Raw genomic sequence first — 25870 nt, 5'->3', positions numbered from 1 at the left:
ATGGAGAGAAGGCTTAAGGTTGCTTCTGTGTTCCAGGTAATTCAGAGGTCCATGGGGCCAGCCAGCCTGAGTCTGCTCACCTTCAAAGTCTATGCAGCCTCAAAAAAGGATCCACCTCCTAAAATGTCTGTGAAGATTGATGAGGTAACATGCTGTTCATATTGTGATATATTTTAAATGTCTGATTTAGTTACTATAGGAAGTATGCAAATCATATAGCCTGATATACAAGTTATGTATCAGGAAGATATGACAGTTTAGAAGATACTTGAAAGGAGAAAATATATTTCCATATAGTTTTGGGGGTTTTGGAGTGGGAAACCACTAAAGGGTGACTTTTTCAACAATTTAATGGAATCTAGCTAAGGGCGTAATTAAGGAATATTTTCTAGATTTTTAGAGGGGGGGTCTGCTATGTCCCAGTAAGTTGTAAGCTCAACTCCTTTGTAAGTGATATGCCTGATTCTAGACTGCTTCTCAAGCAAAGAAAACATTTGCGTTTTCCCTCTAAGAAAATAAAAGCCTGGTTCATTTTGTTTCTTGGCTGGAATAGAGACTCATAAGTAGGGCTTAATAAATACCAAATAAATAAAGCAAGGAATCTTCTTCCCATTGTTTACATTCTTTTCTAGCCCTACTCCCCACTGATTATTTTGAATATTTGGTTTCTGTTGACTTTGAGTAAAGTGACATAAAGAGATCTACCTTTAGTTGTGGGCAGGTTTACTTGAACTGTGTTTACATAAAACTAATTAGCTTATTATTTTTGTAAATATTCTAATTTCTTTTTTTTTATTTATCTATGCATACAAGAACTGGGGTATAGGCCAGAGGTGCGGGGTTGAAGGGGGGCGGGTGAGGGGATTCACCAGAGACAGAGTGGGGAGCAGAATAGGCAGATAGACTGAAATACACTGCTGAGGGCAACAGCAGGTGAGACAGGGCGCCATGTGGGTCAGCTCCCTGGCCGGGGAATCAAACTCATGCCTTAGTGGCTAGTGATAGCTTTATAGCTGAGACTTTAACCCCTGAGCCACCAGGGAGGCTCCTAATTAGCTTATTTTTTGTGCTTTACTCTCTTCTCAGGCCTTGGGACAGTGGCATTTTTGAGGGTGGAGAAGGCAGCCACCAGTGGCTGGGAAAAGTTTCTTCTCTGGGTGGGGAACAAACCTGCTGTCCTGCTTTGATTAGCAGCAGACTAATCATTTGAACTAAGTAATATGCTCTTCAGTTATTCTCAAGATTTTTGTTATTTGTCCCCTTCCCACCCACCCTTTAAAGAAATTGAATCCTTTTTTCCAAACTAAATTTAAGATGAAATACCAAATATTGGTATACAAAGTCATAAAGGGGGGCTGCTTTGTCTGCTCCCAGAAGAAACATGGGGAAGGGAGGCCGTTAATAGCCCTGCCCTCTTGGCCTTGCCCTTAGTGATTAAGGAAATAAGTAAGGGGCAGGGATCCTCTGAAGCAGGGTTCAGGGCACAAGTAACCCTTTACAACACTGCAGTTTGTGAATTGCTAGTAATACGATGCTTACAATTTCGGTGGTTGATTACATTGCCTCATTATGTATGCACTTCTGAATTTCTTTGTTTTGTTTTTTAATGTGTGCAGCTTTCACTCTACACTGTTCCCGAGGGTCAATCTAAATATGTGGAGGAGCCAAGGACCCAACTTGAAGAAAGCATCTCACATTTCCGACATTATTGCGAGCCATATACAAGTTGGTGTCAGGTATAGATGTTTTACAGTCAGTAGTGAAAATTCTCTAATGGGCACATGTGTTCAGAAAAAGGCATGCCAAAGGAGACAACTTAAGAGTGCCTGACTTAGAGTGTTCATCAGTGCCATTTCTGGGGAATGGGGGGTTGGTGAGAGAACCCTAGCTTCTGCATGGCAGCTGTTGGCAATGCCCTTCCCATTGGGCAGTGTGTGGCACTTGACTAGAGCACAAAAGGCTGGTGAATATCTCATTGGTCATGGCGATAGGAGCATTATTGTCTACTTGGGCATGGAGATGGGGCAGAAACTTTAGTAGAAGGAGAACACAATGTAAACATTCATATGAGATTTGGGGGAGTTTTTCTCCCTCCAGAGTTTCAACAAATCAGTATCATTGCAAACAGGAATGGATAGAGAGCATTTGAATGTTGCTATACTAGGAGGGTGGACACTAAGAGAAGGGTGGAATTACGTATTTGAGCACTGAGCTATTTGTGTCAGTGACCAAACAACTACATAGACAGATTGGCTTCTGTCACTGCTCAGATTTTAGAGCAGGCATTTTTCTTGATAGCATTTCTGTGATTTTTAACATCTAAAGCTGAGGTTTACAATCTATAGAGTGATTTTATGGGCTTTGATACATAAATTTGCCATACTTGATCTTGATTTTGAAAATTGATGAAAAATTAGTGAAAAATAATGTAACTATGGTTTTGATTTACTTTGATTGACATTTCCAAATTCATTTTACATCTGGAACTTTTTTTAAAGTTTTCGTTTCCACCATTTATCCCATTGCTGACTTTTATTCACCATTGTAGGAATAAAGTAGTAAGACTGGGCTATTATACTTCAGTATCATAATAATATTATTGAATTATGAAATACCTAAAGACTTTATACATAATGTGTTCTAAAATGCTTAGAATTTATCCTCTTGTTCTAGAAGATTTTCAAACCATCCTCTGGTGGTTAAGATAAGGTCAGCAATTGTCCAAATATTTTTGTCTCATGTAAGCATGTCTTCTGTTATTTTCCCTTTTTTTTTTTTTGGTTATAAAAGTATTTTGACTTTTAACTTTCAACCTAAGGTTGTTTTTATTTTTTCACAATTTTTCTTTGGTGCATAATGCTCAGTGTAATGCTTCTCTAGATGAGAGAATCATTATCAACATGTTTATTTGCAGTATTCTAAATGAAAAGGCTTTCTTGTGATTACAGTGTTTTTATTTTCCTAGAGTGACTTTTCATGAGTGGAAATAGTTCTGATTCCTGCCTCCTTTCTCAGACTAGCAGTTTCTAGCCCCTTTCTTAAGAATTTATTTTTCTTCACAGTGAAAAGATTATGCTAGCAAAAAAAAAGAGTAGTCACTCTAGACATTGAACTATAGTTTTTCTTTTCTTTTCTTTTTTTTTTTTTTGTGGACAGAGAAAACCTCAATGGATTTTCATGAAGTAGTGTTTAGTTTTTTAATGTTGTTTATGTGCTCTCCCAAATTCAGCATTTATTATTTGGGGCCACTTAAAACTTCTAGTCTGGCTTGAGCTGAATTCAGTAGAACAAATCCCTTTCCAAGTGGCAACTGGTTCTCCTCCCTTCTGCTACCCAAGGGTCTCTTTTCCCATTTCCACTGTCAACTTTTTGAAGGTGGGTACCTCCTAGCTGGTTCCTTGTTTCCTCTAGGATCTCCTGGTATTCATGTACAAGGCCTTTTTATTATTGTTAAGAGAATGCTAACATTTCATTTGCTTCAGCATTGGGGTATGAGGCTCTTCAAATGAATATAGACTCCTATCTCATTAAAGCTGGTTGTTCTTACTTCAACTGGGAAGTTTTCAAACAGAGGCTCTATAATCATGGCTAGGCAGGAAATAGACTTACTGACTATGAATGACAGACTTAAATTCATAGGGAAAAGGTTGTCACTTTCACTGTTAAGGGGATTGGTTTTGTAGTCTATTGTCTTTGATTTTTAATAGAATGAAAAGGCTTGGTCATTGATACCACTCTACTTGAAATCTGTGTTTCCTGTGGCAATGGTAAGCTGTCTGCTGAGCAGTTTGCAGTGAAGGGAAAATTACAAAGGAAAAAAAAACCCATATAGACAGTTGATCCCTTTGCTCAAAAAGTGTTCATTACTTGAGAATTTATTCAGTAGGGACAAATATAGTTGACACTTGAACAACATGGGGGATAAGGGCACCTGACCCCCCCATATGCAGTCAGAAATCCTCATATAAAACTTTTGACTCCACAAGAACTTAAACTACTTAAGTATTGATAACAGGGATAGTCAGTTGACATATACTTTGTATGTTATGTGTTTTATATACTATAATTTTAAAGGAAGCTACTGAAAAAATGTTATTAAGAAAGTCATAAGGACAAGAAAACACAATACTATATTGTATTTATTAAAAAGTATCTGCATGTAAGTGGACCCACACAGTTCAAACCTGTGTTGTCCAAGGGTCGACTATGTCTTTGTTTAACCTTTCCAATCAGCAAATCCCTACTCATTCATTTTCTTGTCCTTTTTTTTCAGGAAATGTACTCCCAAACTAAACCCAAGATGCAAAGTTTGTTTCAATTGGGCTTAGGTAAGTTGATTTTTAACTGGACGTATTTGGTTTCTTTGTTAACAGTGAACTCTTTAACTAGGGTGTTGTGGATGGGCCTTAGGAGATTTGTGAGTTCCTTAAAATTGCATGCAGAATTTCAGAGCTCTGTGAATTTTCTGGAATGAGGAGCTAATGATTTCAGGTTGCAAAGGACTAGTATGCTCCCGTAGTGGGGTATATCCCTGCAAGAACATTAACATTGCTGGGCTAACAATTGCAGATACACTGGATTTTAACTTTTTTTCTGTCTCCAGGTACAGTGTCCCTAACCCCAACTGACCAGTAGGTTTCAGAATCAGGATAGCTCATTTGCACAGTTATGAATACATGTTACAGAAGTTCAAAGGCAGGATGGGACTGGATCTGTGTGCCTGCGAATGGTCTTAATTACATAATTAGTAGTGTTCTTACTTTTTTTTCCCCATTTGGCTTTTATTGTCTTTGATTGTTTTTCACATGCCCTTATCACATACACTCATAAACCAGAATTGATAGACATTGATCTCAGGAACTGGTGTATTGATAGACATTGATCATATTTCATTCCCCTTCATGGGCATTTCAGCAAATCAAAATCTTATTTTTACAAATGTTTGTTTCCATGATGGACTAGAATAAATATGAGTTCAGTTTATTTCTTTGCAAATATGATCATATTGTGTTGATACACTGATACCCCTGAGACTAACAGATAAATTTTTCATTTGATGATACATTGATAGCCTACCAGTTCTTTGAATTGTGCATAGATGTTAGTAAGTAACATGTACATTTTATTAATTTCGTAAACACTGTGTCAGGTAGTCTGTGTGCCAAAAATATTAATATAGTAATTTTTATAATAACCCTAACAATTTAAGAAATTTACACCTTCACTTTTTCTCTGAAGAATCTAAAGAATTCCTGATCTTTTATCTGCACATGTGTGACTGAGGGTTATCTTTATTGTCACCTCCTTCATTTCCCATTGCTTCATAACAGTAGGCATTATATGCAGTATAAGTGTTTTTTATTTTCTTGGACTTGTGGCTATTATAAAGCCTCTTAAGAAGGAACATTCCATTATGAGTTGTGTCGTTTGCCAGGGCAATCAGTCCATTTCCCAGCAGTCACAGCCAAAGCATGTTACCAGAAACAGAGCTTTAGCTGCAGTGCAGTCTTACAACTTATCTTCTTTCCCATTTCTTTGTGATTTATCCACTTCAGCTCAGCTCACCGAGGCAACCGGGTATCCATCTATCAACTGTTCTGTGTGCATATCTAGAGTTGAAAACACCCTGTTGGCAGCAAAGTAAAGGAAAATAGGAAATCACCTCCAAGGTCACAGACAGAGGATAGGAAGTAAAAAACGGGGTTAAAGGCAAAATAAATAACAGGCCAGTCAGGAATTAGTGCCAGCAATGCAAGCCCTAGAGTGGTATTTTAAATGATTACCATTTTCCCCAAAGAACCCAAAGAAGGGAGAACAAAACTGGCATGTGTCTAGTATTGTTGGGGTTTGGGGAGAATTACAGGTTTTCCAATTAGTTCAGTTCCATCTACATTTGTTAAGGCATTGATCATGCTGGGCACTGTTGATTATTAAACAAACACTAGCACAACACAAAGATAGACACAGACCACTCATTGAAGGTACAGAGGAAGGAGACTAATTCAGTAGAGATTGGGGAGATGGGAGCAGTCAGAGAAGTGTTTCAAAGATGACTCTTGAAGGAACAAAGTTATACCAAAACATGGAGTCAAGACTTGGGCGCCATTCTACACAGGGCACAGAACATGATCAAGTTTTAGAGGAGGTGACTTAGTATTATGGATTGGGTGCATATTGGGTATGTAGATGGGTATCCTGAAGATGAGAGAGAGAGACAGAGAGACAGAGAGAGATGTGAAGGCTTTTTAAGTCATGTCCTAGCTGACAGCTCCTAGCAGTGTTGTTAATAAATATCCATTGGGTGAACATATCCACTGTTACCACTGAGTGAAAATAATGTAGAATTCCAGGCAGTTCACCCTTAAGGAGCTTCTGGTCTCCTTGAGACATAAATACACCCCTGAATAATTAAACACAAGGTGCTATAGAATTGGGTACCAAATGAAGGTACAGGAAGTAAATATAATGAGATGGGAGGAGGAAGAGAGATCTGGTCTGATTAACATAAGAAAGGCCTTTCTGAGGACCTAAGGCTTGAACTGGTACATATTTGGTAGAATTGACTCAGCAGAGAGGAGAGCGAGTCATCACTCGAATGAGGTCATAAGGTGCATTCAGGCATAGCAAATAAGCTCATGTGTTGCATTTATTTTTATATATTTTATCACCATCAACAATGACTATTTCTTGCATATATTTGCCTTGCAAGTTTTTTTCATTATCCAGATTTATTCTGTTTATGAGTTCAAATAATGAGTTCAGGTGGCAAAGGTACTTCCCCTCAGCCCCTGAGTCTAATGCATTTGATTCCCAAGTTTCATAGCGCAAGTAGCAAAGCTTCAAGAGATTTATCCATATCTATTCTTTTTCTGTGTTCGGGGAACAGTAATTTGGATAGCAAGAGATCCCCATATTTGTATTTTTCCCATGTGAATAGTTATTGCCAGTAGATTGTTGACCAAAAGTGTTTGAAAATTGGATACCTGCTATGTGAATGATAAATCATGTTTATATATCACATGAAAAGAATGTTGAAAAGAAGCATATTAGCAGAAAGCAAAGAATATATTATTTGAAAAGCATGTAATACTACATATACAAGTTATATATATATATATATATAAAATTTTGCTTTTTTAATGAGCAATTTATGGAGCTGTTTTCCAATCTAATTGTGTTGCAGACAGCTATGATTATCTCCAAAATTCACCTCCTGGATTTTTTCCAAGACTAGGTGTTATTGGTTTTTCTGGCCTTGTTGGACTCCTTTTGGCTAGAGGTAGGTACTATTTTGTGGGGTCTTTTAAATAGTTCATAAAGGAGAGATAATATATATTTTTTGCTCTTTTCATTTACCAGTTTTCAGAATAATGACTTATTTCCTGGCTATGGCCTTTTGATGTATACTTGAGATGGTTGTTTTCTCCAGTATATTTGATTTTAGGCATAAGTAGTAGAAATTGTAAAAAGAAAAATAATGAAATTTTAGACTCCTGGTTAGATGGAAGAAATTAGTTGTTCTTTATAGGTACATTTACTTGATCAAATAAATCTCTGTCACTCTTTGGTACAGAAAAGTGAATTTTTGTTAACCAAAGTCTATCACACCTGAGAAATTGTTTCTAAATGTTTCATTGAGATCAGACTGTTAGAGTAAATAGAACAGTGCTAGCATAGAGATTTTATTCTTGAGGTATCCTGGCTCCAGTCAGTGATGATATGAAAACTTTAAAATTACTTGAAAGCTAATGAGTGTCAACCTAAAAATATTAATATGCTATACTTATAGATTACAAAATATAAGAAATAAAGGATGGTCTTTTCACAAACCTTTTTTCCCTTTGCAAAGCAGCAGCCGCAGCTCTTTTACCTGTGTAAGCATCGTCTTCTTTCCTTTTCCTAATAAACCTGTCCTTTTAAAATGTAAAGACAAGAAAGGATGATAAAATACTTCAATATAATGAACTTGTGTACTTCTTGAAGTTTCCCTGATTATAAAATAAATGTTTACGTTATGAAATTCAGACTTTACAAAAATTCCTAAAATAGTTTATGAACCCTGTACTCAGACCCCCATAAAAGAGAACTACAGAGACTAGTTGGTACCCCCAGTTTTCAAAACCTTTTCTATACTTGCCTTAACCATTATTTAAAAACCTGGAGAAACACTGCCTCTCCCCTAACTGAATGAACTCCTGCCATAGTCTCAGTGCCTGCCTCCTGTCATAGTGCATAAGAATTAAATTGAGTTCATTTTTACTAATCCACTTGCAGATAGTTGAACCACCTCCCTCCACCACCGCCCCAACTTCTCCCTTCTTTTAATGCAAAGCTCTTCAGAAAAGTGTTTCTGTCTTATTTAGATAGTGTTCGGAATTCATGAAGATCCCCAAGCCAAGGTGTTGGAATCTTGGCTAGTGTTAGGAGCCAGGAATGTGGAATCAAATAAGCTTCTCCCCTCCCTGTCCATGGTTAGACCATGTGGGGTTATCTTGCAGCCCTAAAGAAAGCTCCCTGTGTCAGTGCATAGGTACACACATCGGTAGAGCAGATACGTTTATCCCTCCTGCACGTCCACTGGCGTGCCCGTCGAGGAGGGTCCCGTTCTCATGTTTTTGTTTGCTTGTTAATTCATTCCTCTCTATTTCCTTTTCCTGGGAGTGCTCAGTAGGTTAAAATAATTTAAAACTTTAATACTTTTTCAAAAAAGGACAAGCACACACACTCATGAGCCCATACTCAACAAGTCTTTTCTCACGGGCGCTGGGGTGAAAGGGGCCGAGGTAAACATCCAGGAATCACAAGGCAAAATACTTGATACGGTAGGTAGGTAGAGATGGTCTCCCTGCTGCTGGCAGCAGCAGAATGGGCTAGAAGGTCCCTCCTGATGGGGTTTCTTCTTTTTTAATCTAACATTTAATTTTTTTAATAATGAAAATTGTAGACATCTAAGGTATGCAGCATGATGATTTACTCTACATCACGAAATGACCATAGTGCTTGAGCTAATTAACATACCTTCTCACATAGTTACTTTTTTTATGATGAGAGCACCTGAAATCTACTCTTAATAAATTTCCAGTATTCAATATAATATTATTAACTCTGGTCATCATACTGTACATTAGATCTGTACACTTGCTCATCCTGGGTCACTGCAGCTTTGTACCCTTTGACCAACATCTCCCGTTTCCCCACCTCCCCACTCCTGGTAAGCACTGTTGTATTCTCTGCTCCAGTGTATTTGACTTTTTAAAATTCCACATATCAGTGAGATCCTGCAGTATTTTTTCATTTTGTGTCTGGCTTGTTTCACTTAGCATGAATGTCTTGCCAGTTCATGTTGTTGCAAATGGCAGGGTCTCCTTTATGGTTGAATAATATTCCATGGTATATGGACATCTCCGTTTCTTTACCCGTTTACCCATTGGTGCATGTGGATGTTGTTTCCATGTCTTTGCTGCTGTGAATAATTCTGTGATGAGCATGAGTGTGCAGCTGTATTTCCAGACACTGATTTAATTGCCTTTGGGTCTGTACCCAGAAGTGGGATTCTGGGACATCTGATAGGTTTTCTTGAGCATATCTGCTAAGGTGGTCCACCCTAGTTGATGAGGATGGCCACAACTGTGGTGGTGACAAGAGACTTCCAGGGAGGTGAGTGGATGACCACTCAGAGGAAGTAGGCTGAGCCCTGCTGCTCAAGGGTGGCAGGTGTTTGCTGTCCACTAACTCCTCTGGCAGTATTGAGGGAATCCACTCCACTAGCTTCTTGGGAGGGGGGCATCACATTTCCTTCCTGAAGTTCTGGGGTCCCTAGCTCATTACATGAACCAGTAAAAGCTGAAGGCCCAAGAGCTCCTGCTTACCAGCTTTCCCTGGAGGAGTGGGAAAGGCTGCTTGGCAGGTTTGCTGCTCTTTAACTGATCCTCTACCTGTGTGAGCTGCCCAGGTGCTTGAAGCTTCAAGTGTACAGAGGGGAGCCAGGGGTATAACCTGCTTTTCTAGAATAGTTATAGCCTTTCAATCAAGGCAGTAGGACAGGGAGAGAAACATTAATTTATTAAGAGTCTAAGGTAACATTTGTAGTCTCTTCTCCACCCCCCCCCCATCCCATCTTTGGGGATTCATCTGTTTAAAGTTTAAGCCAATAAACAGCAGTTCCTTTATTTTAACCATGGAAGTGTTAGTAACACGCATTCTGTTGGCATCTATGCGGGTCCACGTCCAAAACCCTGTGGAGACTATTTCTAGCATCAAGTGCATTTCTAGCGTATTCTCCTGTTTCACTCTACCAGCTTCCTTGACCTCATTCTCAGGTTTCTCCTGGCGTTCCACCTGCTGTCTCTTCTGTCGGGTCCCCTTTCCCCCAGAGCTATATCTGCTCACGGTCTGGACTGAGACTCACACAGCTGTTGGATTGGAATGTGGCTCTTTTGGTTTGGAGTCCCCTTTTCCAAGTCCTATGTCATTTCCTTAGTTTGCTTTGCCATGTTGTTGAAATTCATGTTTAAGTCACTTTCATAAAAAGCCTATGTTGGAGGTAAACTTTCCAAGTCCCTGCCAGTCTGAAAATGACTTTCTGCCTGACACTAAGTGATAGGCGTGTGGTTGGTTTTCACTCAGCAGTCTGAAGGCTGTGTCTTCTAGCATCCGGTGTTGTAGGTGTATGGATGCTTGTTCTTTCTGAAATGTCTTTTTTTTTTCTTTCTGGAAACTCTGAGAATTGTCTTTCCCCCAGTTTTATTGAGAGCCACTTGACATACATCATCATACAGGTTTAAGGTGTACAGCATGGTGGTTTGATTCATGTAAATGTGAAATAATGACTACAGTGGCTTCCGCTAACATCCATCGTCTCATGTAGATACAATAAAAGAGAAAAGGAAAAACTCTTAGAATTACTCACTTAACAGCCTTTCTATAGCTCGTGCAGCAGGCTTAGCTGTAGCCACCGTGTTGTGGGGGACTGTCCCAGTCTTCAGTGGAGTATTTTCATGGTGCTGTGACTACATGTAGATGTTTCATTCTTTGCTTGGGCATTTTAGTGACCTGCGGCTTTCAGCTATAGGAAGAGATCGATTTTGTATTTCTTTGAAAATTTTTCCTTTCTCAATCAATTAACAATTGAGTCATTTAAACTGACCATCTCCTTTATATTTTCTTAATTATATTATTTTATATGCCTTTTGAATTTTTTTTACTTTAAAGCTCTTCCTTGTTCTCTGAATGTTCCTTTTTCATTGGACTCTTTTTTTCTTCTTTTAGTGTGGCAACCTCTTGAATTTAATAGATGATGCATTTTATGTTGAACTTCTGTTTCCTCTGGGGTCATTTCTTTCTTCCTGGCTTATCTTGATCTTATATGACAGACTATTCTCAAATGCCTGCTGAACCTTGGTTGTCCAGTCACATTTCAGGAAGAGGCAGTTGATTGCTGGAAAGAACTTTTTATGCATAGGTGAGGCTTATTGACAGGTTGGTTCTACTTCAGGTGAGCCTGACAGGAGCCTACCTCGTGGGGGTGGCTGTACCCAGTGCCTGTGTGAGGTGGCTGTACTCTTAGGCACTGACATGCATGTGCTAATAATGCTGTCTTTGGTTCTCAGACAATCTATGGCTTTTCTTTACAAATAATCTACCCCCTATTCTTCCCCCTGCTCTTAAAATTTGGCCTAGAGACATTGCCTGGCCACTGGCAGTTTTGCACTGGGATGGCATGGGGGAAGGAGAGGGTCACCTGGTCCACACACGGGACTTGGTGTGTCCCCATCTTACTTCCAGGTTATTCTCTTAATCCTCCACAGCACTTGCCATCCCTGCACTGCTTGAGAACATTCTACTCCCTCAAGAGTTCAAGGCTGTGTGTCCTCTTGCTTGCATCCACTCTCCCTTTTCTGAAAATTGGTTGACACTTCTCAGTGCCAGTACTCCCTCCACACATTTTTCCTTCATCAGGGGTTTATTATCTATATTTTATTCTCTTCATGGGGTATTAGGAAGAAGAGGGGAATGCTTGTGCTCAATATTTAAATAAGAAGCCAGTTTACAATAAAAGGACATAAGCCCTAGAAATCAAAATAATGTGTGGTTTTCCTTCAAAACATCTGTTTTCCTCCTCCCTTAGAAATGGTGGTTCTCTTAAAAACATTGTGCTGGGCCTCCCCGGTGGTGCAGCGGTTGAATGCTGGGCTGCGAAGCTGCCCACAGCCTCTGCAGCGCTGGTTTGATCCCGGCTGCCGGCGAGGGTCCCACATGGCACGCAGACCTCTCCTGTTGCGCCCGCTGCTCCCCTCAGCAGTGTACTTCATCAGTCTTCCTATTCTGCTCCCCGCTCTGGCTCTGGTGAATTCTTTCACCCTCCCGCGCTTCTGACTGTACCCAGTGCTTGTATAAATAAACAGTGCTTGTATAAATAAATAAATACATAAATCTTTAAAAAAAATTGTGCTGCTGCACCAAGCCAGTCACCAAGCCCACATGACGTAATTTCATGACACAAACTGTCCCAGAAGGAAGACCCATAGAGATAGAAGGCAGCTTGGTGCTTCCCTAGGCTGGGGGTGAGGGAAGTGGGGGTGACTGCTAATGAAATGGACTTTCTTTTTGAGTAATGAAAACATTCTAAAATGGATTGTGGTGGTGGTTGCACAGCTCTTGTGAGTGCACTAACAGCCATTGTATAATTTAAATGGGTGAGTTGTGTGAATTATGTGTCAGTAAAGCTATGAAAAAGTGGTGGATCTTTCTGGTGCTAGGATATCATATCACGGACATTCTCTGTCAATCTAGGACTGAACAAGTCTTATTCAGTGTTAAATGTACAAGGTAATTGTGATGGTGAGGATAATGAATCATCTGACGGTCTCTACAACCCTTTATTTAATAGGTTCAAAAATAAAGAAGCTGGTGTATCCACCTAGTTTCATGGGATTAGCTGCCTCTATTTATTATCCACAACAAGCCATCGTATTTCTCCAGGTAAGTTAGACCCGGTGAGCTAAAATGTTCCTCATTCTTCATTATGTAGGTATGAGGTTTACTGCTTAAATTTAGTTGGCAGATTCTGTAATACCAGACTAAAATTCCTTTGCACATGTTGATGAACTACAGCAAATTCAATTGTTTTTCTACACTATGTACCTCAGTTCTGGCCTTCCTTCCATAATGTCAGCGTTCAGAGAATGCATGTTAATTTGAATATTAAGAAAATAAGATGCCTTTTTGAGTATGTTTACAATGAAGTCTAGAGACTCAACCCCAAAGCTGATATTATGAATCTTTGTCAGTGTGTGAAGATCTGATCACAACCCGCCCTCCTTGGAGCTGCACGCACTGGCTGTTACATGGCCCTCCTGGCCTTCTCGCTTGTCCTGGTGCTAGCCTTCCTTTCCTTACTGGGGACTTTGGGAAATGCAGCCCCCTCTGCTGTACTAGGAATGCCCTTCTTGGGGCTCTCAGTTGGCTGAGCTTTCAGGTCTCAGCTTGACAGTGGCAGGCAACATGGATACAGCTGTTGTCTTATTCTGCTCCAGCTGCTGTCACAAAGTACCACAGGCTAGGGGCTTAAACAGCAGAAATGTATGTTCTCACAGTTCTAGAGGCTGGAAGTGCAAGATTAAGGTATTGGCACATTGGTTTCTCTTGAGGCCTCGCTCCATGATTTACAGAGGGCTGCCTTGTTGCCTTGTCCTCACGAGGCCTTTTCATGGTGCACACACACCCCTGATGTCTCGTTCTCATCGTATAAGGACACCAGTCATATTGGATTAGAGCACCACCCTTATGGCCTCATGTAACCCTAAATTACCTCTTTAAAGGCCCTATCTCCAAATACAGTCACATTATGGGTTTGAGCTTTTAATAGATGAGTTTTGGGAGTACAGTTTAGTCCATAATAGCTGCACTAGCAGTTCTCAAAGTGTGATCTCCTGGGAATTTGTTAGAAATGCAAGTTCTCAGGCTTTGACCCAGACCTACTGACTCAGACACTCAGGGTGATGGCCAGCCATCTGTGTTTCAGCCAGCCCTCCAGGGGATTTTAATGCCTACGATGTTTGAGAACCATTAATGTAGACTAGACTTCCTCCGGCAGTGATGTCTGGATTTGAGACTCGAGGTTCTAAGTCCTGGGAAGCTTATGGAGACAAGGACCCAGGTCCCAGAACTGCCGTACCCCAGGGGACTTGGTCCTAGGAGGAGCAGCACTGCAGTCAGCAGAGTGGGGCTCTAGTTCCTTGCATTCCCTGTGGAAGGATTGGGTCTAGATTCCTGCAGCGGCCTGCAGTCATGGTGGGAGTTTTGTGGCTCCAGCTGTGGGAAATCAGTGACTTTGGCCACAACAGCCAGTAAGATCTTTCTGGCACGGGCTTGACATTGTTTATAGCAGTCCTAGAGTCAGATAGTTAATGTGTTTCTGTGCCTGCTTCAGCCCCAGCTCAGAACAGTGAATCACATCTGCCTGCCCTAGATTGTACAAATAATTAAGCATCAGCAGTGATCTACATTTTTCCCCTTAAAATTGTGGAAGATATACACCTGTAATTTATGACAAATTATTTTTAAAAATACTCTATACAACAAACATTTTTCTTCTTATTCTAACATTCTTTACTATTTTTTCATTTACTTATATTACAGTTTAAATGTGTATGTCTCAAAACTTCTGTGGTCATAAAATGTGTAAATACAGTTATTTTGGATATAAGAAAGCAGAAAATTCTCCTTACCAGTCATATATGGAGTAGCAATAGTTCTTTTATATTTTATTTCAAGGTCAGTGGAGAGAAATTATATGATTGGGGTTTACATGGCTACATAGTCATAGAAGATTTGTGGAAGGAGAACTTTCAAAAGGTGAGAAAGATCACTTTCATTATCTTTCCTTTGGTTTAGATATGTATTTTCTCTAGGGTTTGTTTTTGATAACCTATTGCGTGATCATGGCTTTTCTCTTTATTTTTAGTTGTGCCTCTGGCTCCGATTCTCCCATGGGCGTTAGAGGAACAATAGAACTTATGTGCATTTGGTTAATATCAGCAGGGCTAAATAAGTGTGACCATAAAATGCATTCCGCAGCAGTCTTAGACCATAACTTCCACTGTACTATATTTATAATTTGCTCAAAGTGTCGCATATTACTTGAAAGTTTTATCAAAACTGAATTCAAAGGGAACATACTCTGCTCCTAGAGAAAAGACAGCCAGGACTCCTGGTCTTGCTGTTGCACTTATCGTAGGCTCCGTTCGCTCCTTCAGTGCTGTATCAGTTCTTGGCCCATTCAGGGACGCCCAGCCACCAGCAGCAGAGGGAGGAGGTTGTATAATTGTAAGGATGTGTCATCTTCCATCTTCTAGCAGCCACATAGCTAATTGAATGCTGCATGTTTGCTGGAACATTCTCTTTTCCCTGATAAGGAAGAATGGAGAACAAGGCACCATATCTCTTTCAAGCACTCAGAGAGGCACAGCTCACTAAGGAATAGTTAAGGTTTTATATCAACATACCTTCTATATCGTAGATTGAAGGAAGTTCATTTTGACTCTGGTCATTTCAAGTGAAATTACTCTTTCCAGAATTTTTGCACTGGAATTTGGAAATAACATTATAGAATAAATTATAAGCTCTCCACACTGTTTACATCAACAGTCTTCCAGTGAAATATTGCCTAATTTTGTACTGGTAGTTTCTAAAGGAACTCGTCTCTGTTGAGCCTGTTTAAACTAACTCTTGAGTAGAAAGTTCTATATTAATATCAGGTGCCCTTTGGCAATCCCTTTTAAAGAATAAACACTCATACTTTTCTTTTCATTTCTCTGACATTTTCTTTGGAAGCTTTCTTTCCTGTTTAAAAAATTCCATTAAGTCCACACTGAATTTTATAAGGGAAAGGAAAGAGAATGTCAGGACAGTGATACACAGCCTCAACAGCCTGGAGAGGAAAGGGGAAATGAAACTCAGCCTCAGCACTGAGTGTGCTGACTGGTGTTACTGCCTATGGGGGATCCCCTGGGACCTCTGAGGGCTGGCTGTGCCTTGTGGTGTTGAGCAGACACAGCCACACCAGAGCCAGCAGGGGGTCCCCCCACTGAGCTTCTCATTTAGAAATAGTTTTCTCTGTTCTGAGAATTCTGCCCAGTGCAGAAGCACCAGGACTGTGGTTGGAATGCAGGCTCAACAGGCCTGCATTTTGTGGTTATTTGAAAACATTAGATATTAAAACTACTCAAATTTATATGCAGATCTTTGGGGAATGACATGGTAAAGATGTCTGCATTTCCTTCTGTGCCCTTGCCTTCTTCAGAATTATTGAGAACTTCTTATTCTTTCATTTGCTGTCAAAGCATAATTTTCCTAACAATTGTCAGTTCTCAATAGAAGGCAATAAAATTGATATTGACTACTTAAGCATTTAGCACAAATTTTAAATGAAAAATAGTAGAAAGCTCTATTAATTCAAGATTTGATATACTTAGATCGCAGGAATTATTTGATAGCAAAGTGTCATTGTTTGAGTGCCCTGCCTCCCTCTTGTTGCATTTTTTGGATTTCAGTGTAAGCTACCCTGGAACAGTAACCTTTCAGAACCCCAAAACGGTCCTTTCAAGGGAATTGGGTGATACTTCGGGAAAGAGATTTTTGTTTCTTAGCTTGTTTGGAAATTAGTTTTCAAGTTAGTCTTTAATTACCAGCCTCAATTAGGTACAATATAATTCATAATTATATATAATGATGTAACAGATGTACATGCTTTTTGATTGTATATAGTCAAAGAAATTTTGTGGACATTATATTTAAAACAGGGCCCTGGAATTTTAAATGGTATAAATGATGGTTCAGTTCTCAATTATATAGTTTCTCATGGGGCTATATTATTCTCAAAGACTCTAAGTAAGTCAGTGGCATTTTGCTGCTGTGCCACATTCCTTTTAGGAATAAATTTCTCAATGTTCTCACTGAGTCTAGTACTAGTAAAGTTTAGATGACATGGTCTTTTAGTTCTGCCATTGGGCAGTTCAAAGGAATTCATGTGTTTCAGCTAAACTGAACTCTTTGTCAGAACTGTGAAGCAAAGATGAGTGTGTCCACAAATATGGTCATCATAGAGTGGTCTAGGGTTTGATTTTTTTTAGATGAAAGATTATATGCATACGTATTTGTTATATTAATGTGTACTGTTTAAAATCCAACAGTATAATGACCACACATATACCAGCCAACCATTTACCTTTAGAGTTCTCCATTGGCCTCTCTGTTGCCCCAGAGGGAACCCTACCTGGAATCTTGTGTTTTTCATTCCCTTTATTTTTCTTTAAACCTCTCTTCTAGTTTAATTACCTATGTATATGTTCTAAGACACCGTAGTTGAGTTTGCTGCTTTTTGCCTTCATAACATAAACATATAAAATACAAATAAATATATAAAGTTGATACAGATGATCTATATATTATTCTGCCACTTGTTTAGGTCCCAAAGTATTGTTTTTAGTGGCCCATGTGTAGCTGTAGTTTGTTTCACTGCTGCAGAATATTTCTTTGTGCGAAATTACCCATGTTAATCGCTAATTGGGTGGTTTGCAGTCTATTGCTTTTACACACACAGTTGTAAGCATTTTTGTACATGTGTCATGGTTTATGAAGAGTTTTTCTAGGCCAAGATTCCTAATTCATGGGATCTGTACATCAGTTTTATTAGATAATGTCAAGTTGTTTTCCAAAGTGGTGGTTTCCATTTTTTGCCAGCGTGGTAATTTTAAAATATATATTTTTTAAGATTTATTTCTTTTAATACGAGAGCTGGGGTACAGGCCAGAGGTGCGGGAGGGTGAGAGGATTCACCAGAGACAGAGCGGGGAGCAGAACAGGCAGATGACTGAAATACACTGCTGAGGGGAGCAGTCTGCCAAGCCATGTGGGAATCTCCTTGGCTGGCTGGGAATCGAACCTGTGCTGCCGAGGCTGCGGACAGCTTCACAGCGCTGCGCTCAACCCGCTGCACCACTTGGGAGGCCCGGCTTTAAAATATTTTTATCATTGTGATGTGTGTGTGGTTTCACTTTATTGCCCAATTTTTATTTTGCAATCATGTTTTTTTTTTTTTTTAAAAAGATTTATTTATTTATTTATACAAGCACTGGGTACAGTCAGAAGCGAGGGAGGGTGAGAGAATTCACCAGAGCCAAGCGGGGAACAGAACAGACAGACCGACGAAATACACTGCTGAGGGGAGCAGCGGGCGGCAGGAGAGGTCTGCGCGCCATGTGGGACCCTCCTCCGGTGGCCGGGGAGCAGCCGGGGATCGAACCGGCGCCGCAGAGGCTGTGGGCAGCTTCGCAACCCAGCGCTCAACCGCTGCGCCACCGGGGAGGCCCCCAATTTTTATTTTGAATGAATGTGAACAGTACTGAACAGTTGTAGGAATAGTATAACAAATATACCTTCACTTAGATTCACTGATTAACTTTTTTTTTAAATAAAGATGTCTCTGTGAGATATCTTTTTTTTTAAAGATTTATTTATTTATTTTATACGAGCACTGGGTACAGTCAGAAGTGCGGGAGGGTGGAGAATCCACCAGAGCCAGAGTGGGGAGCAGAGCAGGCAGACTGACTAAATACAGTGCTGAGGGGAGCAGCAGGCGCGGCAAGAGAGGTCTGCACACCATGTGGGACCCTGGCTGGCCAGCCGGGGATCCAACCAGTGCTGCAGAAGCTGTGGACAGTTTCTCAGCCCAGCGCTCAACCGCTGCGCCACCCGTGAGGCCCTCACTGATTAACATTTTGCAGCATTTGCATTGTCTGTCTTAACACATGCACAGATGCTATCACACAAGTGTTTCATTTTTCTAAACCATTTGAATGTTGTAGGTATCATTGTGTTTTCCACCCATATTTAATTCAGCAAGTATTTCCAAAGAACATGGACATTTGCTTATATAATTACAATACCATAATCATACTCAGGAAAGTTAATATTTCATCATTTACATAAATATTGCATAATGCACAGTCCATATTCAAGTGTCCCCAGTTGCCCCAATAATGTGCTTCCCTTCAACTCAGTGAATTATTTTAAGGCAAACACTCTTGTAAACATGTTCTAGGACAAAAAGTAGAACTTTGCCAACTACTTTTCATGTAGCCCACCCCAGTACCAGTCCATTCTCTCTCCAAAAATATGTACTTCCCTGACTTTTATAACTTCCTTGTCTTTCTCTATGGCTTTCCTTCCTACATATTCTTGTCATTTTAGTCTTGTCCATTATCTACTTCATATCTTTTTTTTTTTTGCCTTTTAAGACTTAATCTACAGGATCCCCTTCCATCCTTTTATTTTCCTTACAATTTATATGTTAACCTGCTGTGACCCTGCAGAAGTTCCCAAGTGTTCAGATTGCACGTGTAATTATGATAGCATTGAACATATTGCTTCCCTCTCTTTCTTTTTGTGGATTGGCAGCTGGACCCAGAGGCTGCTTAGTCAGGTTACTGTGCGATCCCTCTGGCAAGGCTATGTGTCTAAACGGGCACAAAAGTCTGGTCTTTACGTTGCAGTGTTGGTGTTAGTCGCTGTCGTTGCTGAGTGTCTAGACCCATTGACCACTGGGGGTTGGAAAATGGTGATATTCCACTTCTGTCATTTCCTTTTCACCTGTGAGCTGGAATACCTTAATAAGGAGCCATTTCTCCTCATTGCTGTTTAGTTTACCTAATTATATAGAAAAAATAGCATAAATGCTTAAGTTTTTTTTTCTTATTTATCTGGCTTTCAAAATAATGAATTGCTTCTCATTCTCATAGGGTCACCAATTTTTTTTTTAAATATCATTATGAATGTGTAGATGTAAACATTCTTCATGTGCTTGAATGCTTTGTGATTCTTATCCTTGTTAAAGTTCAGATTGTCCCATTGTGAAGTTGGCTCTGATGCTCTTTGACATGACCAAGGTAGTCTGGATATCTTCCCTGCTATCTGGCACGTCAGGATTTCTCTTTATGATTTTAATTTATATTTCCTTGAGTACTATGAGGTGCCACATCTTTTCACTGTTGATTGTTTTCTTCTTCCTGAAATGCCTATTCTTGTCTTTTTGCCATGTGTATGGGGAATTTACCCCTTAGTTAGTGATTTATAAGGGTTCTTTATTTTTTTTCCCTAGATACTAATATTTGGGGTTACATATTTTCAGCTGTTTCAGTTTGAGGCTTGTCTTTTCACTTTGGGTGTGTTTTGACTGTCATAAGTTCTTAATGTGCTTGATTTGTCTATCTTCTCCATTGTGGGTTTCACAATGTGACACTAGGAGCTTTACTGAAAGCATGAAACTATTGATTGATTGTCCATTGTTAACTTGAAATCCTTTCAGAATAGTCGCAGCCTAAATAAAGGGATGGGGGCCAGATATGGGTGCCAGGCCACCACTCTTTTGGGGTAGTCTTATTACCTAAACCCAGCAGTGTGCCCCACTAATTGTCATGTTTTTCACTAGTTAAAAAAAAAAGTAACAGGGACCTCCCTGGTGGTGCAAGGGGTTAAGATGCAACCTATGAAGCTATCCGCAGCCACTGCAGCAAGAGTTCAATCCCGACCAGGGAGCTACCCACATGGCGCAGCAACCTCTCCTGTCTCGCCCACTGCTCCCCTCGGCAGTGTATTTCACTCAGTCTGCCTGTTCTGCTCCCCACTCTGTCTCTGGTGAATCCTCTCATCCCCCACACCTGTGGCCTTTACCCCGGTTCCTGTATGAATAAATAAATAAATCTTAAAAAAAGTAACAGGTTACTATCAATGAATTGTAGAATGCCTGTTAAAGGACAGTAACAGCCAAAAAGAAAAAAAATTAGTAATTCTTTAAAGGCAGGAAAATACATAAAGAAATAGAAACCTATTAGTAACGTGAAAACTGAGTAGAACTGAGCTGAGCTGTTAATAGTTGTATTCAGGCCCTTGCTGGCTCAGCAGGAAAATGAAAGGGAAGCAGCAGCCACCACCCTGAGTAAATATGCCCTGCTCTCTCTTTCTTCATTCGAAATTCCTCAGCTTTCTAAACACATTCAAGTTTAACTGTTAAGTTATGTGACTTGAAAATGATTGTCTTTGAAATAAGTTGGTCCCAGAAGGACAAATACTGTGTGATTTTACTCCCACTATCTAAAGTAAAATAGTCCAATTCATAATGACAGAGAGTAGAATGATGGTGGCCAAGGGCTGGGGGAGGCAGAAATGGGGAGCTGGTGTTTATAGTGGGCAAAGAGTCTCAGTTATACAAGATGAATGAGTTCTAGAGATCTGTGGGGTGACATAGTGCCCACAGTCAACAACAAACCTCACCTTTAAAAGTTGTCAAGAGGATAAATCTCATGTTAAGTATTCTTACCACAGTAAAATAAAATTAAGGGTAATGTGGTGGGTTTTCCAGAAAGAAAAATTTGTTCTGAATTTGTGTCCTTTCTAGTTTGCCATTTAAAATTCTAAGATAGAAAGATACCGGGTGATGATTTTTCTTTTTTTGTAAGCATCATTACTTAGCAAAATAAAAAGTTAGAAAATGGGGTGTGGGGGGAGGAGGTATGGACTGATCATCTCCTTTTTTGAAAAGGATATACTTGGTATCAGAAAAAATGGACTGGGCAGGATACCTTGGCATGGTGGCATAAGGTAGACTTGGAGCTGGAGCAAAGCCTGGCCTCCAGCTAGCCTGAATACCTGGGGAGATTGCTGTGGCCCTCTGCGAAACGGGGGTAGTGCCTCATGGGGCTGTTTTGAGGATTGAGTGAGTTTAGCCAGGTGAGGAACACAAAATACACAGACCTAGGGCCTCCCTGGTGGAGCAGGGGGTTAAGACACAACCTATGAAGCTATCCACAGCCACTGCAGTACGAGTTTGATCCCCAGCCAGGGAGCTACACACATGGTGCAGCAGACCTCTCCTGACTCTCCCGCTGCTCCCCTCAGCAGTGTGTTTCAGTCAACTTGCCTGTTCTGTTCCTCACTCTGTCGCTGGTGAATCCTCTCACCCCACACACTCTGGCCTGTACCCTAGTTCTTGTATGCATAAATAAATAAATCTTTTTTAAAAAATGGACAGACTCTAACACGTGATCACCACGACAGCTGTCATGTGATACTGTACATTTTCACTTCTGCCTGAGCAGATGCAGTCTCCTGATAATAGAACGTGGAGCCAGAGGCTTTGCAGCCATTAGTCAAAAGACCTCCTATGTGTTTCTTAGTTTCCTGCTGCTGCCTTAACACATGACCACAAATTTACTGGCAAAGCCATACAAATTTATTATCTTAGCCTCTGTAGGTCAGAAGTCTGGTACTAAATCAAGGTGTCAGCAGGGCTGCATTCCTTTCTGGAGGCTCCAGGGAAGAATACTGGTCCTGCTCATTCCAGTTGTTGACAGAATCCAGCTCCTTGCAGTTGCAGGAACAAGGTCTGTTTTGCTGGCTGTCAGCCAGGACTGTTCCCAGCTTCTAGAGGCTGCAGCATTCCTTGGCTCAGAGTATTCTTCCTCTATCTTCAATGTAGGTCAAGTCCTTTTCATGTCCCATTTCTCTAATCCTGTCTTTTGCCACCCTCTTAGACTGTAGAAACCAATGTGATTTGTTTGCACCCATCCAGATAATCCCTATTGTAAGGTCAGCTGATAGCAACTTTAATTCTTGCCTTGTCCATGTAAGGTAATATAATCACAGGTTCTGGGTCTAGGATGCAGACATCTTGGGGGGAGGGAGGCGGGCAGGCATTATCCTGCCTACCACATCTAGTAAACTGAATTTTACTGGGGTCTTTAACAGTTCACTTTTCCTTACCTTTTATTTCCACTTCAAAAAAGTTAAGTGTCCTGCTACGTAGAACAGGTAATATTTAACAAGCGCTTACTGTGAGCATGACTCTGGAGCTAAACTCTGCTCAGGAAGAGTCTGTAAGGCAGGTTCTATTATTATTATGATTAAAATAAATGCGTCTATTTTCTAATAGAAATTATCATTCATGTTTGTGGGCATGGTTAGAAAATAAATTTTCTACAATGCGTAGCCAAATTGACACAGAAAACTAACCATCAGAATTGTATAGCTTATTTCTCTAGTCCTGTGCTGTCCAATACCATAGCCATTTGCTTTTGAGTACTTGAAATGTAGTTAGTCTGAATTCAGGTATTCTCTTAGTATAAATTCATACCAGATTTAGACAACAAGCTACAAATAAAAAGAATGTAAGTGCTCTCGTTTTTATATTGATTGCGTTTTCTACAGACCATATGTTGAAATGATAGTTGATATTTTAGATGTTGAGTTTGATAAAATATATTACTAAACAATCAGATACTTGTTAAAATTAGATTGTGGGATAAATGATTCACAAAATATTAAATATAACTATATGAAAATAAAAAGGATTTTCTGGCTTATGGTAAATTGTGAACTGCCTTTTGAAGTCAGAATGTTTTTTTTCTGAGCTCATGGTAGTTCCTACCAAGAGAGATCTGATTTGTAATACTGTGCATGGGTTCAATATTTCTTTCTTTTTTTTTTTTAAAGATTTATTTATTTATTTATTTATTTATTTATACAAGCACTGGGTACAGTCAGAAGCGCGGGAGGGTGAGAGGATTCACCAGAGCCAGAGCGGGGAACAGAACAGGCAGACTGACGAAATACACTGCTGAGGGGAGCAGTGGGCGCAACAGGAGAGGTCTGTGCGCCATGTGGGACCCTCACCGGTGGCCAGGGATCGAACCGGCACTGCAGAGGCTGTGGGCAGCTTCACAGCCCGGCACTCAACCACTGTGCCACCAGGGGAGACCCTCAATATTTCTTTAGTGAGCTATTCGACTGTTAGATTTTTTTTTTAAAGATTTATTCATTTATTTATTATTTTATTTATTTATTTATACAAGCACTGGGTACAGTCAGAAGCGCGGGAGGGTGAGAGAATTCACCAGAGCCAGAGAGGGGAGCAGAGCAGGCAGAAGGACCGAAGTACACTGCTGAGGGGAGCAGCGGGCGGCAGGAGGGGTCTGCGCTCCATGTGGGACCCTCCTCCGGTGGCCGGGGAGCAGCCGGGGATCGAACCGGCACCGCAGATGCAGCGGGCAGCTTCGCAACCCAGCGCTCAACCGCTGCGCCACCAGGGAGGCCCTCGACTGTTAGATTTTGTTATACTATAAGTGATACGTAACCAGATAAGAAAATTTTCCTAGCAACAGACTTGTTTTCCCCAACCAGAAGAATGTTTTTTTGTGCTCATTTTCTTAATTTTCCAGATGATTAAAAAGCTTATGAATTTAACATCTTTTACTTTTGAGATTGAGATGCTGGTGAGTATAGATAGAATAGACAAGAATTGCACTAAAATGACTAGGCAAGCGGCATGTTAGGGTCACTCAGATCTACACTATATCTAAACTAGGTAGAGATCCACAGGGTTTTTATGCCACAGATGTGGTTATATCTCCTTCATGAGCCTCTTTTTTGTAGCATTTTTTTCTTACACTCATCGTAGTTCTAGGTTTTACCTCATTCTATTTATTTATTCAACAAATATATAATACTATGAACTTAGCATATTGTGCCCTTGGGAACCTTGCAAATTAGTGAAGGAGTCAAAGGTGAAAGAAGGAATTACACAAATCAGGACGTGCACGGGTGCTATGAATGTGAATAAAGGGTCCTCATCTAAGCTGAAGTGCGGGGGACAGAGGAAAGCCTTGATCCAAAGGATGAACAGCATGTGTCTAGAACTGGGGATTGACCAGTCTAGGTCAAGGGATACGTTTTGCAAAGTATCCCTGAAGGTGTGTGGCAATTTGGAGCAGCAGCAAGGCCTCTGGGGCTTGACAATGCCTATGTGTGTGACTGTGAGGAGGAGGATAAGGTGTACCCCCTCTGAGTCCTGTAGAACTCTGTCAGAATGACAAGTAGACCCCTGGGTGGTTGACAAGTAGATGTGGGTGGTGTGTGACAAGTAGACCCCTGGGTGGTCACCTTATATGACCTTGTTTCCCACTACTCCATTGTCAAGATGTGGTGTGTAGATAGGGTGGCCATGTAATTTATGTTGACATTCAAGGATATTCTTGAGAGTGAAGGAGACACACTATTAATTATGCTGGGACAATGGGTATAAACCAAGATAACTTGGGCAAGCTGGGATTGCATCATCACTGTGCTTAGAGACCAGTTCTCAACCAAGACCACAGAATCACAACCCCATTGTCTGCTCAGCTGCAGCCTAGTGTTTTTCAGAGTGCCACCTCATGAGCACTCAGACCCTTGACTTAAGCCAGGTTTTATTAGCATGTTTTCAAAATTAAAGTCTTACAACATGTAGGAAAGAAAGTAAGGCCTTAAACATTCAACACATGGACTTTTCCCACTAGAAACTTTCCTACATAACTTCTCATGGATGACATGACCTAATTATATGTTCCCAGATGACAGCCAGACAGAATGGGTGTGGTCTGATTATCCTCTTTTAGAGTAAACATGTTTTGTGAATCGGCCCCTATGGTGGATGGTCACAGAGCGGAGTGCCTACAGGAAGCTTCTTGGAGCTATACCGTCAGTAACAGTGGCAGTGGCATGGAGTAGGAAAGAAATCTTTTTGCTCTTGATTTGATTTTTTATAATTGCTGTTTGGCCGAATCTGCATAATGAGAATTAATAGAGTTTTATTTCCTGCTGTCCTCTGGGACCCCTAGTAATTCCTTCAGCTTAGGGGAAAGTGGGTCACTTTGCATTGTAATAATGTTTGCATTCAGTCAAATACTGAATTGAGACGCTCTACTTTTCCAACTGCACTAATAATCTTACTTTGTTTTACAAGCCAGGAAATGTGAAGAACTCATCCGGAAATAAGTAG

General features: G+C 40.4%; 1 protein-coding gene across 1 annotated transcript; it reads left to right on the top strand.

Moving 5' to 3' along the window:
- APOO (apolipoprotein O) lies at positions 1–25870 on the top strand (the record flags this gene model as incomplete). Its single annotated transcript, XM_084258198.1, has 7 exons — positions 1–144; positions 1617–1736; positions 4274–4328; positions 7184–7279; positions 12890–12981; positions 14776–14856; positions 25835–25870. The coding sequence occupies 7 exons, from the start codon at positions 1–3 to the stop codon at positions 25868–25870; spliced, it is 624 nt and encodes a 207-aa protein (XP_084114324.1).

This window comes from Talpa europaea, assembly GCF_964194135.1.
Source record: "Talpa europaea genome assembly, chromosome: X".
Lineage (NCBI taxonomy): Eukaryota > Metazoa > Chordata > Mammalia > Eulipotyphla > Talpidae > Talpa > Talpa europaea.
The sequence above is the reverse complement of the archived record's forward strand: the minus strand, read 5'-3'. Positions and strand labels throughout refer to the sequence as shown.